Below are 16,450 nucleotides of genomic sequence, written 5' to 3' on the forward strand. Positions count from 1 at the left end.
CTATTCTGTTGTAAATAGTTCATTGTTGAAAGTAGAGAAGAATGATTGGTTTCCTGACCTGAATACCTCTTAAGGTTTAATTTTCAATTGTATGCTTATCCATGGTGTGTTAATCACAGAAAAGCCTAAGACCGGTACTGTAGGTATCCTATATGTGCAGGTGACTTTACCAGCACATTCACACCAGTGTACTTGTGTTGCTATTTTATACAGATAAAATCCCAAAAGGGAATGCTTTTGTTCTAGAATTTAAAAAATGTTCTTTTTTCTTTTTTTTTTTTTTTTTATCTTCAATTTAGTGTATACCTTTTCTAAGTATTCTTTGCTTCTCTGTCCACCTCACCTGCCACACAGCTTCTCTCTTTCCCTTACTGAACTGCGTGGACAGCCTGTCCCAGTGTCCACAGGGTAGGAAACCTGGACTGAGACCCATGCTTGGAGGCAGCCTCTCCAGTGGTGGCACTCTCAATGATGTAGCCTCAGAATTGAATGTAAGATTACAGTGGTAAATCAATGGCCTTTTAGCTCTGCTCTGCTGTTTAGTGGTGACATTTTTTTCTGTTTTACTTACTTGCACTTTATAGTCAAGTGTGCTTTTCTTTTCTGCTTTTCTTTACATTTATAGCTGATGCAGATGCATTTAAAATTCTCCTGGAGATGAAGATTAAGAAGAGGCAGAAAAAGCCTACTTTACCAAGCACTGTGACTGAGCTTGACGCTGAGGATGGTTCTAAAGTATATGTGGTTGGAACAGCCCACTTTAGTGACAGCAGCAAAAAGGATGTAGTGAAGGTAAATACTAGGTGGGAGCCCTTTGGCAGGATGTTCATAATGTTGTCAATTTAGCATTAGGTAGAAAGCAGTCCAGCTTTGACTTGGTTCTGCGCTGTGACCTCCAGACTCTTCTTTCTTACTAGCTGTTGGAGGGCTCACAGCACTGTGGCATGAGCTAGGAGGCAGACACATTACCTTAATAATTTTTTTATGCGATACATTGCTTTCCCATCTCAAATATTTTTATTTGTCCTTAAATAACGCAGTTACAGTGCCAGTGTTACAAGTAAAAGTCTGGCTAGGGAATTTACATTGCCTGTCGTAGCACAGCATCACATCGCACTGACAGTGCATACTGTGGTTGTTGTATACTTGCTGTGATGGGGACATGCTGTGAGAAAATGCAAAGCCTAGCACACAGGCTGCATTTTACAGCTTTTCTCTGCTTGGGTTGTGTAATACTAAGCTGTAAAACCATGGCATCCCAAATTTGGATTCCATTCTCAAGATGCAAATAGTTCTGAAGATCTAGTAAAGTAGGAACTATTTCATACTCTACCTCATGCAAAGTCTGCAGTTTAGAGCGGCTTTATTTTCCAGGAGCTAGATGGGGAGGACTCTTGGGCCAGAATCATTAACCTTAGTTCTTACAAAGCGTATTCTAACTCAAATTGCAAATAATTGTGGAGTATGGTCAAAGGAACTTTGTGAATGTAAAATGTTTAACATCAAGTTTTTCTTCCCTCCTGCCCTGCATAATGTGTTTTGCACCTTCCTGTCCTGAAGCATCCAGTATATAAAGCATTTCACTGTTATCCTCTTTAAAATATTTCTCAATACATAGTTACTTGGAGAACTCTTATTTACTCTTACACTGTTCTTTTAATTAAAAATGATTACTGGAATGTGCTTTTTATTAAGTCCCTTTTCTCATGGAAGTGTTGATATTAGCTGCATTTCTTTTTAATCCTTCCTAAACTGGTGTAAATAAATTCATCTTTTTCAGACAATACAAGATGTGCAGCCTGATGTAGTTGTGGTGGAACTGTGCCAGTACAGAGTTTCGATGTTAAAGATGGATGAGAAGACATTACTAAAAGAAGCCAAAGAAATAAACCTGGAAAAACTTCAACAAGCTATAAAGCAGGTATGAGTCCCATAGAGAGAACTAAAGGTTTCTGCTAAGAGTAATTTGTCAAGCTGCAACCAAAACCAGTGTTACCATTAGCTGGGAACCTAATACCGTTGACCTAGGTAAGAGTACCATTACAGTGGCAAAGTTAGGTTTAGTATTTTTCTTTTCAGGAGGAATATTGAGGGCTTCTGTTCCACAGTGGGGTGGTTTGGACAGTTGTTGACCCCACCAGGAATCCTCCTGGGTTTAACAGTTGCTCCGTTTGCAGGATGCAAGTCTAATTTCATAATTGTAATGCTCTGCTAATATATTAAATACTATTACTCTTGCAATCTCCATCTGTATCACAGCTGTTTAGGGATCACTTAATTTTAGTATTGTCTGTTGTGATCTGTTTAGCTGCTTTCCTTTGTCATCCTAGTGCATTGCTCTTTTTAATTCTCATCCACTTGTCTTTTGGGTAGTTTCTAATTGATAGTAGCCCTTGAGGGAGGTTTCTGAAAAATCTGGGCTGAAAAAAGTGGGATTCTGTTATTATAGCTACCATGGCAGTTTGGTGCCATCTGGGATGTGTGTGCAAAACAAACGCTGCCCTGCATTTTTTCAGTTTCACCCAGTTAGCTTGTATTTAAGTAATTTTAAGCTAGGCACAGTGAAACAGCACAAAGGTGACTTAAAAATGGCAGGACATCTTATTAGAATGGCAATATGTGGTCAATAGTAAAGGGAGGTTCCGGTGTCCAGCTGAATTAACAGATTAATAGGTTATTATTTGGCTGTATGGTAATTATATATTGGAATTGTTTTATTGATGTAATTGGGGAATTTGTAGGATTGCAGCCCTCACAAGAATATCATCTGCATCCGTGCAGAAGCACTTGTAGTGGCTGGGGGATAGTCTACTGTGTGTATAGTGTCTTAGTGCAGGCTTTCTGATTCACAGGCAGTAACGTGTCTTTCCTGTTTTCTTTATGTCCTGTTAAAGGAAAGGACATTGCAAAACACTTGCATATTGCATGAATTACTACATCTGTTTGTTTTGGGTAAGGTGAATTGTTGTGATGCATGTAGCCAAAAGAATGCATGCTCACAATAACCAGAGCAGCATAGCTGGGGATCTTTTGACCTCGTCAACAGGCACAGAAGCCTATTTTTAATATCAAAGCTAAATGCAACAGTTTTTGCTGTGCTTCTTTGTTAAAAGCAAAAGGACAATGAAAATCAAACAGCAGACTTTTCTCTCTGTGGTGTAAATTTGTGTTGGCAACTTTATAATTATCACTTCCTACTAGGGTTTGAAGTGATCTTGTGTGCAGACTGTAGGCTTCAGACTATGTTGTCTTCAAAACCAGAGAATAACACGACGATCCTTCCTATTGTTACAGCATAATCTTAACTTTTGTTACCATGTATAATGCAAACAATAAAACTTGGTCATTGCACCTCCTAAATAATGTATTTCTCTATCTGTAGTCTCAACCCAACCGTACTGCTTTGATTCAGTAGCAGTATGGGTTATATAGGGAGAACCAGGAAAAAGAGTCCAACTGTCTCATGTTAAATGATAGTGTCTGGTAAAGATCAAGCCAGCTGGTAGGTTACTTGCTCATGCTTTAGTTGTCTTCTCATTGAAACATGCATTTGGGCCCTAAAGCTACACCAAAAGTCAAAATTACTCGCAGCTTTCATCCTTGAGTATCAAATGAAGAAAACTGTGTCTCATTATCACTTGTATAAAACCTAAGCAGTAAAATTGCATTTCAGTGGTCTTAATTGAAGTTGGAAACTGAGCAGAATGTTAACATGAAACTGTTAGGCGCTCACAATGGATCACTGGTACTCGCAGCTTACCAAGCAACTGTTGCAGGTTAAAAACAGCCTTCTTCCTCCAGACCCTCCTTGAATTTCAAAACCCTTGCAGTTGTTTGCAGAGAGCTACCTGTTTGCTTTCCATTAAGCAAAGCAACACAGTGCAGGCTGGTATCTGTCTCAGATGTGGATTACCTGAAGATACACAGTAACAATTGGCTTAAACCAAACTGGTGAGACAGGTTTTGTCTTACCTTCTCCCCTGTCTTACTGTTTCCACTGTCCCTTCAGTGACCATACCACAGCCCCATGTTAGTCTGAATAGGGCTTGCTTTCTAGCTGCGTCATGTCTCTCTGTGGCTCTGTGATTGCTAGTCCTGACATAAGGAGAAGTTGAGAAACTTTGCTCTGGGGCAGAAGAGAAAGTGGCCTGGTGGCAACAAAATCTTAGCTTAGCCTCACTTTTTTAACCTACTCTTTTAGGCTGAAGTTACCTGTGCGAGAATATATTGTTATATTGTATGTAACTTTTTTTAATGCTTTTGGCCAGTTAAAAAGGTCTCAATTTGCACAGTGTAATACAGCCTTCTATGTTTAAATAACCTGCAGGATTGTCTTATTTAGTGGGATGAATATGGTGTGAATTAGTAGATGACTGATACATTCATGTGGACAGGAGCAGGCTGCTGTCACTTGTTACTTCACTTGCGCTTTAAAGTCAAACCTCCAGTGCACTTGAAGCAGTAGAAAACCAGTTCAGGCTTTGGGTGGCAAGGCTGTGTTTATATAGGACTGTGTCCAGGGGAATTAGGTTTTTTAAGAGAAGAAAATCAGAGGACTAAAATTCAGACGGTTTGTTTCTGCCTACAGTGCTGGATCTGTGACTTGTTATACAGTTAAAGAGTAGCCCCAAGGCCTCCTTCTTTGGCTGTGTTCCCATATGTAGTATAAGCATTTCTGTGCTGAGTCTGCTTCAGAAGCTCTCTGGCAGCTGCCAATAACACATGTTTGGGGAAAAGCATTAGAACCTGCAGTTATAATTTGCCTGGGTATTCCTCCCTCTTCCTGTCCTTTTCACTCTCTCCATGCTAGTCATGGTGTCTGATAGATTGCGTCTTCCTCAAACATCCTTTCCCAATCCTCATGAGTATTTAATGTTTAATCTCTTCTCATATGTTTGGTATTTCTTTGTGCATTTTCTAGTTCAGTTATCTTGTTTTTGAGACAGCTGTTCACTAAAGGTTGCACAGCAGCCCATTGATACTGAGATTTTTATTTTGTTCCTTTTCTGGTAATCCCTCTTTTTGTTCTTGCTTTCTGACTGCTACTGAACACTGGGCTGATAAAATTGGTATTTCACATTCTCTCTCTTGTGTGCTAATAGCTCTGCATCCCTCTGCCTGTGTAGTTAAGAATTTTGTACTTGTGCATTGCTTTGGTTTATGGCTGTTGCATCTAGCTTGTGAAATTATTGCCAGCCACTCATATTTAATGTTCTTTTGTGATCACCTTTCCTTTATCTGACATGGAATAATCTGATATCAGTAAAAACCTTGTTTATTGTCTTGCTCCTGTTGTTTTTTGTACATTTTGCTCTTTATCCCCTGACAGTATCTGGCTGGCCAGTTGTTGCTAGTTTCTGCATAGGCTGCTTGTCACCTTTTATCTCTTTGATGCTGAGCAAATGCGGCAGGCACTGAGATCCATGCAGGTTGAACACAGATAACTGGACACACTTCAAAGATGCATTCCTCTGTTAGCCAGCAGCACGAATCTTTCTGTCACTGTGTAGAAATGAAACTTCAAATACATCAGTCCTGAAGGAGAGAGCACACAGCAAATAACCTCAGGCTGCATTATCCCAGTTTTCTTTGTGGGCATCTTTTCTGAACTTTTGGAAACCCCTGTCCCCCAGGGTTTGGAACTGTATCTCAAGGATGCTGAAAACCTTTTATCTTGCTGCCCTTTCTTCCTCATCTCTTCCCAGGAGCCCAGTGCCCTGTTTTTCTGCCATGCTTGCTAGTTTGTAGCATGACAAAACAGATAATGAACTGGTTTTGAAAATAGGCCCTCTTGCCAGCTCTGGTTCTCTGTGGCTCTTCAGTCCATTTATTTGTCGAAACTGCCTATAGCCTTTGGAGAGGTCATGTAAGTATCAGATGTGGCACAGGGTGGGTCATTTGAGCGTGGCCCTAAATGCAGTGAATGGAGACCAGGACCTTCTTCTGGTAACTTCAAGCAGTTATGTTAATTTAGGCTATCCTGTGTAACCTTATCTTTGGTTATGTGAAGCTTGTGATACAGCAGGAAATGAACCTTTGGTGAGGGAGGGGGGAATGCCTCTAGTGGTAGTGGAGTGGGCCGATGCTAAATTGGAGGAGATGCGTAACTAAGGTACAGGTTTTGCTCTGGGACAGGTAACACTCACCCACCAGGTCTTAGTTGTAAAAGTAACTGGTTGAGAACAGCCAGAGCTGGACAGAAGGAACAGCTGTGAATGTTTGTTTTTTTTGTTTTGTTTTTTTTGTTTGTTTGTTTGTTTGTTTTTTGTGGGGTTTTTTGTTTGTTTGTTTGTTTGTTTTTTTGTTGTTGTTGTTTTTTTTTTGTAAAAGGATAGGGAAGGGAAATTCTGCATAAGTATATTTGAGGTTTCCTTTTCTTTTTAGAAAGAAGAATCCTTATTTTAGATCTTTGTTCAGAATGTTGTAGGCTGTGCAAGGAGGGGCCTTCATTCTGCTTGTTAGGAGTGAGTCACACTTGGGATTGTGAGGCTTTTGCAAAGGTGTTACGTGCTGAAGCCATGCACTGCTGTTTCTTGCACAATGTGAGATTCTGTTTCTGTGTCAGTTAACCTAGCTGGTCCTCCCCCTGATTTTTCCCCCTTTCCCCCTAATTTGTGGAAGTGTTTATGATTAGACCATAAGCTGTTTCTCTTTCAGTATCTATAGAACATGGCATTCACTCTACAGCCAGTGCAATATACTCCTGTGTTTGGGGTGTTTTCTTTGTAACCAGATGGATCAAGAACAGTTAAATGCACAGTATGGGCTGTTTCACCTCTCAGTTATTCAGATGCTTTCTTCAGACAGGTGAAGTAAATATAGACTGAAGTAAGCCTGCCTGCCCTCTTTTATTTTCTTAACTCTGTCATGCATTTTTGTTGAAAGTGAGAATACCTCAGCCACACTGAAGTGAAAAGCTACTTCACAACTGATATAAATTGATAAAAGAGCTGGTACTGATCACTGAATTGGCTCCAAAAGACAGCTTCGGTGCTGCTTCTTCACTAAGATAATTGATACGGATTTTTCATGGCTGTGAGCAGTGTATTCTTCTTAGAAAACCACACAGCTTGTTAATTTATTTTTTTAACTTTTATTTATGTTTTTCTCCCTCTTCTGCCAGAATGGAGTCATGTCTGGATTGATGCAAATGCTGCTTCTGAAGGTCTCTGCTCACATCACAGAACAGCTGGGAATGGCCCCAGGAGGAGAATTCAGGGAGGCTTTCAAAGAGGTGTGAACTTGAAATGTTTTTTCTGAGGTCAAGGTACTGGCCTTTTGTCCCCAGAGTTGAACTAAATAAAACCAATTTTTAGTGACTGGAAAGGAGCACTCTGGCCACACCTGTGCTGAAGCCTATGAAGGTCTAAGAATTGGCTTCAGCTTCAAAGTGTACTTGAAAGTACAGATGTTTGTAGCCCTAAGTGGCATGAAAGAAACTCCACAAAGGCTTCAGATGATAAGGGGTTTTCCTGATGGTATTTCTGGTGGCATTTGTTTCTATTTCATTAATAATTTATTGCTTCTTGTTCCTGCTAAATAACTGGGTTTGAATTCTGGATATGGATCCTGATCCTACTGTTGGTGGTGTCAGGGTTTCAGGTTGTGAAAACCAACTGTAAAGCATTAATGCAATCTAACAGATTCATCTAGAAAGATTGTTAGGGAAATGAAATATATGACTCGTCTGCTAGTCACATCTGGTCTGCTAACATTCCCTTTTAATGTACTGGCAGCTCTGTTACTGGCAAGTAAATAGCTGAACTTCTGCTGTGTATCACAGCTACTCTGTTGTTTTTTTTGTCAGGAGATCCTGAGGCACTATTTCCCCTTTATGTACCCACCTTGCAGAATGGATCTTGCTATTTTTTAAGTTACATATTAGTAAGGAAATCTGAGATAACATAGTTGTTAACAAATCTGAATTTATTTGGTTGGTTTATCTGTAACAAAAAGAAAACTATTTCAAGGCTTAGTTTCATGAGCATTCCAGGCCACAGTGAAGCATTTAAGTGGGAAAGAAAAAACATACCTACATTAGCTCTGTTCTGTTCTTAATTTATCAGTCTGGCCTACAGTGAAGTCTCACTGTGTGGTATCTGACATCAGTTCTTGTTTCATAAGCTCCTTCTTGATTGTATTTTACCATGAGAAACTGATAGGTTACTGATCCTGATAAATCCTGGGTAAAAGCAAAATGACCACAGTTGTTGTTAGACTTTATTCAGACCCAGACAGATACTGAGGCCCTTCTGTTTAGCTTTGGTCATAAGCAGAAGCTTTGTGCATAGGTGAAAGTAACCTAAAAAGGGTGGCATTACAACTCAATGTTGTAATACCTACTGCATCCTGTAGCTATGAAGCAGTATTTTAGAAACTTTACTGCAAAACCAAAACATGTTTTGGATGTTGAAATATGACACTACTTGCCATTTGTCATGGTTTAACCCGAGCCAAACAGCTTGTTCCCTCACTCCCCCCCCTTCTTGCCCTCCCCCTACTCCTGGAGGGACCGAGAAGAGAATCAAAAAGAGTGCAACTCCCATGGGTTGAGATAAGAACAGTTTAGTAACCAAGGTATAACACAAATCACTACTGCTGCCACCAATAATAGTAATGATAAAGGAAATAACAAGGGAAGAGAATACAACACCCCATCACCAGGCGACCAATAACTCCTCCCCGCAGCCTGACCAAGCACCAACCGGTACCTCCTCCAACCCTGCAGTCCCCTTAGCCCTTCCAGGTAACCCTCCGTTACCTCCTGGGCATGACTGTGTTGTGTTATGGAATATTTCTTTGGTCAGTTTGGGTCAGGTGTCCTGTCTCTGCTTCCTCCCAGCTTCCCTTCCTCCCTGGCAGAGCATGAAGCTCACAAAGTCCTTGGCCAAACCAAAACATCATTTTTATCAGCTCTGTTCGCAGGCCGAGAGTCAAAACACAGCACTGCACCAGCTACCAAGAAGGAGAAAATATGAATGCTACTGCTGAACCTAGGACACATTTATTTTAAGTTACCTTGTATAGAACAATATAACAAACATTCTCTTAATCTGTATCTTCTTTTTCAGGCCAGTAAAGTACCTTTCTGTAAATTCCATCTTGGAGACCGGCCCATCCCTGTTACATTTAAGAGAGCAATTGCTGCACTTTCTTTCTGGCAAAAAGTCAAGCTTGCCTGGGGCCTTTGCTTCTTGTCTGACCCAATCAGGTATGAATAAGCATCCTATATGTTTACTGTGGTGAATTGCTCAGTTCTTCAGTTTGACTTCAAGTACAAGCTGGAAGTCTTTGGTACCCAGCCTGCTGCAGTTAAACTTGAAGTTAATGAGAAGGATAAATATACAAATTACCCTGCAATAAACCATATTTTCTGAAAAGAAAGCTGGCTTTCTAGTCCTGTTCCAGCTCTTTCTTCAATTGCTTTTCGATACGTTATTGCCAGGTAAAGTGAAAGCTTTAGTGCTGGAAAATTCCTAATGTGCTTAAGAAAAAGCTTTTTTAAGCTTTTATGTATTTATTTATTTTTATTTATTTCTATGCTGAAAATAATCCTTCCCACTACTGTGTGTGAATATTGTAAATAGAAGAGAGTAGGGCCTTGGTATGCTGATTTATACCTCCTTAAGATTTCCAAAGGGCTTGGGCCTGTTGTGCTAATTGACGTGTAGATCAGGGCAACATGAGAGCTGAATCTGCTGCCTGAGCATATGTTTGGAACAAGAGAAAAAGCTTAAATATGTGAACAACATGTGGACTGTTAGTGATTATTGCCTTTATAAAGGCATATTGTTAGGAACATTTGCCTTACAGTAATATTTCCCAGACAGCTCTTCTCTTTCTTAGTTTTGTTTCCCTGCCCTTTAGAGACATCCGTGCACTAAGTTTGCTTCCTCTTTCCACAAGCAGGTATGTGTAACTTGCTTGAACTGGGCGAGAACATATGCACAGCTGTTCTAAATACAGTCTGCTCCTATCAGATTCACAGTGGTGGGAGGCTTGCCAGAAATGTATCCTCTGAATCTCAATGCCTCTGTCATGCTCTGTGACTTCAGCTTTGCTCTACTCAGGAAATGATCTCTGGCTTTTTTAATAGGCTTTTAAAATTGGTCCAGGGCTCAAGCTGTAGTTGTATCAATCAAACCTGATATTTTTCTGTACTTAATTGCTATTTCCTGTAAATATTTGCTTTCACAATAATCTGTAAAACAGGTTTCACTCTCTTTCAAGCCGTAACTGCAGTTCATGCACAAAAACTAAGTTTCTTACAAGTCCAATACCAGCATGAAACTGCGACTTTTGGGGGGGCATTGAAGGATATATTTCTCTGTAGCTTCTCGCATTCTTTTATCCGTCCTAGGAACCTTTCGGTTTTCAACTGGAATATCAAGATAATTATAGTACGTGCACACTAGCTTCCCATGAAGTTTAGCCATAATCTCAGTTGTTGTCATACAATTGATTGATCTGCTACGTTGATTTTTACAAATAAACGTGGGTAGAGGTTAAAAAGTGGTTATAATTGGGAAGTTAGTGGGGGTAGGTATTGTGCACCCAGCCATCAATGTGAGATTCTATGTAAAATTGAGTAATAATTCAATATCGGGTTTTTTTCATTGCCTTGTTGACATTTGTAGTGTTCTTTTGATCTTGGAAACCAAAGAAAGCATATTTGGCATCATTCTTCAGTAGACAAGAGATGCGAAAACAGATGATTCTGTTGCCACAAACTATGACTGTCCTACAGCTGTGGGTGCAAACAGAAGGGTAACAGCACCTATAAAAATACAAAAGCTCATTACATTTGTTCCTGCAACTTTTATTTATTTTCTGCCTATTTCCTATTCTTCTGTTCAGGTAATTGATTTACAACTTTGACTTCCCTGCTGAAGACCTGTGATTGACACTAGGGACCTGCAGAACTCTTTCCATCCCCTCAGACTGCCTTAGGCTGTGCTTTTTTTGTTCCTTAAATACAGCTTCTGTGTGTTCAGTGATGAGATCTGCTTCCTCCAGAGGGTTCTGTGTTGGCTCTTCTAAGCTTACTAATATACCCTGAAAGTGGGGCACCATGATAACAGGGTCCTTTGAAGCCCTGGTGCTTTGCTCAGTTGAGTTGTCAGCTTTTAAACTGGGAAGGGTGAAAATCCGGTTGAACTGCCTAGAGGCAAGTGACCTCTCTCCCTTTCCCTCACTGTAGAGGCATTGTTAGGTATCCAGTTCTGCAAGTTTATGGAGACTGTTTTGTTTTTGGAGAAAAGAACTGGTTGGAGGAGAACTGTAGAGAATGGGTTTAGGTGAATTATGTGTATAATACCCAATTGTTTTGACTCATTGGTTTGTCTTTATTGGGCTCCAAAAGCGTAACAGATACTGAGAAAACTTACCTTTCTTTCAGTAAAGATGATGTGGAGAAATGCAAACAGAAGGATTTACTGGAGCAGATGATGGCAGAAATGATTGGAGAATTCCCTGATCTTCATCGGACGATTGTCTCGGAACGAGATATTTACTTGACCTACATGCTGAAGCAAGCAGCGAAGCAGATAGAACTACCTCGAGCTTCAGAAAGTAATTGTTTTAATGCACATTATAACCAGCAAAGTATTCTTTGTGTGCTAGTGTGTTCAGCTCTCAGGAAATCTGGGATGTTCTCTTCATGTGTGCCACATGTCATGTAAGATTAGAGTGCTTAAAATTAAGAAGGGATGTTACTCAGCTGTTGCAGCCACCTAGAGCAGTGACTCCAAATTATGATGCCTTTCTCTCTGTGCTATTTAAATAAAACTGGAAAATACTAGTTAGCCTGACGGGCATCTGGTATTACAGCATAAGATAGGACAGTCTTACGAGGCTTGTGTCCACCTCACTGCCATCCTGTTATCTCAACAAATTCATTGTCATCACTAGCTGCTCAGAAACATATTTCTCACTTAATTATTTCTAACTTCAGACTTATTCATACTTTGCCTATTATAAATTGGGCTGTTAGGAACCCTGATGATGTGACAGTGATAATGAAACATGTTACTCTGCATGTTTCAGCAAGAATAATTGAATTTCTCTAGCCTTTGGAAGTATTTTGCTGCCACATGTGATCTGCATGCCCTTTCTAGATATGAATATACTGAGGTAAAGTTACCTTTTATTTACTGTCTTGAGAAGATACTCTTTGTCGTCACTTCAGTGCACACCTATGGCACTATCTTGCGGTTGGAAAAATAGCAAGAGGATTGCACTTGTGTTCTTGCATCTCCCATGACTAGTATTATCTCAGTGATGCCTTCATAAAGTTTGTCTAAATACACACTATATCCTATTAGCTCAGATGGTACGACTGAGAGAAACAGATGCGTTCAGATGGGCCAAACAGCAGGCTGAAAATTTATTGTTGGTCCTGGCTGGTCATGAGCCACAGGAGGAATTACTCGTTGATTTTTTTCACCCCTTAAATGTGCCTTCTTAAAAGCTTAGTCTCTGGAACACTGGTTTAGTGAATGCCTGTGAAATTGGAGGGGGTTTGTGTACGTTGTGAAGGACTTGAAATACAAGATGGGACCATAAAAGACAACAGTGTGAGCGACTACCTCATTGATAGTCATTGTCTCGTAGTTAACAAGAGACAATGCCAGACAGTTTTGTTTGGAAGTTGCTCATTTATATTATATATATGCAATCTATTTCATGTGTTCATGCTTACAAGAGGCAAAAAAGGGGGAAAAAAACCAGGCAAATTAGATAATTAAGATGCCCACAGTTCAGATGGGCAGACATATGACATCACCACCATTGTCCAAATCATTTGCTATTGTAGGGACATAATAAGGGGAAATTCCTGGACACTATTTGCAGGACTCAAATATACTTTAGGTCTGATATATTCCTAAACTAGACCTGATTAGTTTCTAACCTTTGTCTGACTATTTGCTTGGGGGACCTCTTCCAAAGAGCTTGCAAATGTAACTTGTGCATTTAGTTTTTCATTCTGTCTTTACTCCACCCAACGCATTCTGAGGGGGGGGATGAAAGTTTCTCTGAGGACTAAGTTTCAGGCAGGACGCTGAGCATTGCTGAGTCCTGCCCAGAAACAGACAGGAACACACGGGTGAGGTTGCAGTAGATGTGATGTGCTTTGGACAGCCCATTCTGCTGAAGCACTGTGCTCTGCCTTTGTAGTTGCAGCTCTGATTTAGAGCAACCCTAAAATAGGCTGAGAAGAGGCAAGTCCAAAGAAATTATTTTGAAAATGTATATAATGGTTTTGGTGTTCTCAGTGCAGTTTTGTTTCATTTTGAGGGGCTGCTTTTAGTTTTCTGTTATTATTTATGGAAAAATCAAGAGTGGGTACCTAAAGCAAGACAGTGGAACTTACATTATATATTTATATATTACATTTATGTCTAACTTTTCTTATAGGAAAGCAGCCTTGTTACTATTATTTAGACAGTTTTCTGTGAATTATTTTTTACTGTGGCCCAGTGCCATTTTTTCACTGGGGGGAGAGGTAATCCCACAACTTTCAGGGACAACATTTTAACTTCCACTGGGTGTTGTGGAATTTGGGTGATAGATGGGAGGTGAGGGTGAGAGCTGGCAGGTGTTGCAGTGGTCAGATAGTGACTGGCTAACTGCTGCACACGGATGGATGGGGTTTGCTGTTATGTTTAGCCTGGAGAAGAGAAGGCTGCATGGAGACTTCATAGCAACCTTCCAGTATCTGAAGGGGGCATATAGGGATGCTGGGGATGGACTCTTCATTAGGGACGGTACTGACAGGACAAGGGGTAATGGGTTAAAACTTAAACAGGGGAAGTTTAGATTGGATATAAGGAGGAAATTCTTTCCTGTAAGGGTGGTGAGGCACTGGAATGGGTTGCCCAGAGAGGTTGTGAATGCTCCATCCCTGGCAGTGTTCAAGGCCAGGTTGGACGAGTCCTTGGGTGATATGGTTTAGAGCGAGGCGTCCCTGCCCATGGCAGGGGGGTTGGAACTTGATGATCTTAAGGTCCTTTCCAACCCTAACTATTCTCTGATTCTGTGTGCTGAGAGCGGGTCTGTTACCAGTAAATTTAACAGAGGCAGGTGTAGGGCTCAAGTGTTGTTTGATTGTTCATTGTTAGCCCAGGTCTTGTCACAGTTTGGATGTGTGCCAGATGCCACTGCCCAAAGTGGTGGCGAAAGCTCTCTGTTCAAGAGACAGCAAAGACCAGGGCTGTTCCTGATAGGCAATACAGAAACATGACCCACACAGAGAAGGAAAGAAACTAATTTGGCTTGCATGTGCTGACTGTCCTGCCCTGAGGCTGGAGCATGAGCCCTGGCTGGGTCTGTTTACTGAAACCAATATGTCCTGAAAATCCAGAAACTGTACTGTTGCATTGTTTTTTGGTTTCTTTTTTTTTTTCAGACTTTTAAAATAAAAGGCAGTAGGTAAGATAAGCGTTTACTTCTGGTATGTAACAAAGTTTTAATACCTAGTAGTAAGAGTCCCTGCTGCTTGGAGAATTGAATTTTGTAATCTCACACATTACCTATTTATTTATAGCTAGGAATTAGTTCTTTTACTAATCTCTCCATCTCTCTTTCTCAGGTGAACCTAGAAAATACATCCCAGCTGTTGTAGTTGGTGTTGTTGGGATGGGTCATGTACCTGGAATTGAAAAGAACTGGAACTCTGACTTAAACATCCAGGAAATAATGAGGTAACAGTCATCATTTCCTATGTGTTGACACAACAGGTTCTCTTGCTGAAAGACAGCAGTAATCGGTTTGTTTGGAGGTTTTTAGTTCTTCATCACAGCTTGAAGAAGCATCACTGCTGTCACCCCTGCCCTCTCAGCTCACTGACTTGCAGTGCTCACAGGTTGTGCTTACTGGAAAGGAAAAGAAAATGTCCAAGGGGAAAAACTAAATAGTTGGATATCAAGCAAAATGGAGATGAGAAGATGCCCTTGTCTAGAAAGAAAATGCATTGATTCACATTTCAGTCTTTTAAATCGAGAATTCAGATGAAGGCTGTAGCAGATGGTGAAAACAGAACCAGGCTTCCAGTCTAGCTTTTGTATAGTATTATACAAAATATGTGTGTATATATATATATATATTATATATAGTATTTGTAGTATTCAAAGCTTTTGTTGTGTCAGGACACTGCTGACTCTGACAGGCTTACTCTCACAGTTGCTCATAGCCTATTTTTAACTGTATATATGTATATGTATAAACTAATAATATGTTCTACTGTGTATACCTAAATATAGGCTGATTTAAATGATGTATCTGGTGAACTCTGCTTCAAAGTACCTATTAAAATAGATGTATGTACTTTTAAAAAGAAGGAATTGGAGAGCCGAAATGTTCGGACTGTGTATCCTATAAAGCCACTAAGGTCAGGACTTTAGAAATACAAGAAGGATTATAATACAACCTGGTAGTGCTGGTTGCAGTGGTTCAGGATGATAGAGCCTTTCAAATACTGGCACTCTGTCTTAACCACATCGGTTTACTGTGCCTATGCAAGTGCCTCACTCACCTCTTCAGAATCTCTGAAAAAGAGAAATGGCTGTGGCACACCTAACTGGTGCAGTTAGGCATGAAAATACGATTTAACAGATTTTCGGTGTCTGGATCCGATAATGCAATGTACAGAAGCCCTGTCAGACCATTTATAAGTCTCTTTTAAGGCTAAGCCTTGCATGGAGTCATGAACTAGATGTCCATATTCCCTTGCAAATAACCTGTAAAATGAGGTTGCCCAAATCCATATAATTGTATGGCTAATGTTGGTTGCATCACTGACATTACAGAACTACAGAACTGACATTACAGAGACCTCACTTGAAGTATTGTGTACAGTTCTGGTGTCCTCAACATAAAAAGGACATGGAACTGTTGGAACAAGTCCAGAGGAGGGCCATGAGGAGGATCAGGGGGCTGGAGCACCTCCTGTATGAAGATAGGCTGAAAAAGTTGGGGCTGTTCAGCCTGGCGAAAAGAAGGCTGCATGGAGACCTCATAGCAGCCTTCCTGTATCTGAAGGGGGCCTATAGGGATGCTGGGGAGGGACTCTTCATTAGGGATGGTACTGACAGGACAAGGGGTAATGGGTTAAAACTTAAACAGGGGCAGTTTAGATTGGATATAAGAAGTTCTTTACTGTAAGGGTGGTGAAGCACTGGAATGCGTTTCCCAGGGAAGTTGTGAATGCTCCATCCCTGGCAGTGTTCAAGGCCAGGTTGGACAGAGCCTTGAGTGATATGGTTTAGTGTGAGGTGTCCCTGCCCATGGCAGGGGGGTTGGAACTAGATGACCTTAATGTCCTCTCCAACCCTAACTATTCTATGATTCTTAATGTCTTCAAGGTTACAGAGAGGGTCTTTTCCATCAGAGTTTAAGCTCTTTGATGTGATTGTCTTTACCGTGCCAGTGCCATAACTAAGTGGAAGGATTA

General features: G+C 40.6%; 1 protein-coding gene across 4 annotated transcripts in view; it reads left to right on the forward strand.

The window, feature by feature from the left end:
- The window catches only part of TRABD (TraB domain containing), a 36,145-nt gene that overhangs the window by 14,891 nt on the left and 4,804 nt on the right, over positions 1-16,450 (forward strand). For 3 of the 4 annotated variants that reach the window (XM_061372950.1, XM_061372951.1, XM_061372953.1), the window contains 6 exons: positions 626-792; positions 1,781-1,921; positions 7,124-7,234; positions 9,072-9,211; positions 11,399-11,571; positions 14,591-14,702. In XM_061372950.1, the coding sequence (XP_061228934.1) occupies positions 626-792; positions 1,781-1,921; positions 7,124-7,234; positions 9,072-9,211; positions 11,399-11,571; positions 14,591-14,702 (844 nt within the window). Of the gene's footprint in view, positions 1-354; positions 492-625; positions 793-1,780; positions 1,922-7,123; positions 7,235-9,071; positions 9,212-11,398; positions 11,572-14,590; positions 14,703-16,450 lie in introns of all 4 variants that reach the window. The other variant, XM_061372952.1, reaches the window with a different exon arrangement.

Source organism: Neopsephotus bourkii, unplaced genomic scaffold (assembly GCF_033783945.1).
Source record: "Neopsephotus bourkii isolate Nb327-2 ecotype Australia unplaced genomic scaffold, CSIRO-AGI_Nbou_v1 NB_1624, whole genome shotgun sequence".
In the NCBI taxonomy this organism is placed as follows: Eukaryota; Metazoa; Chordata; class Aves; order Psittaciformes; family Psittacidae; genus Neopsephotus; species Neopsephotus bourkii.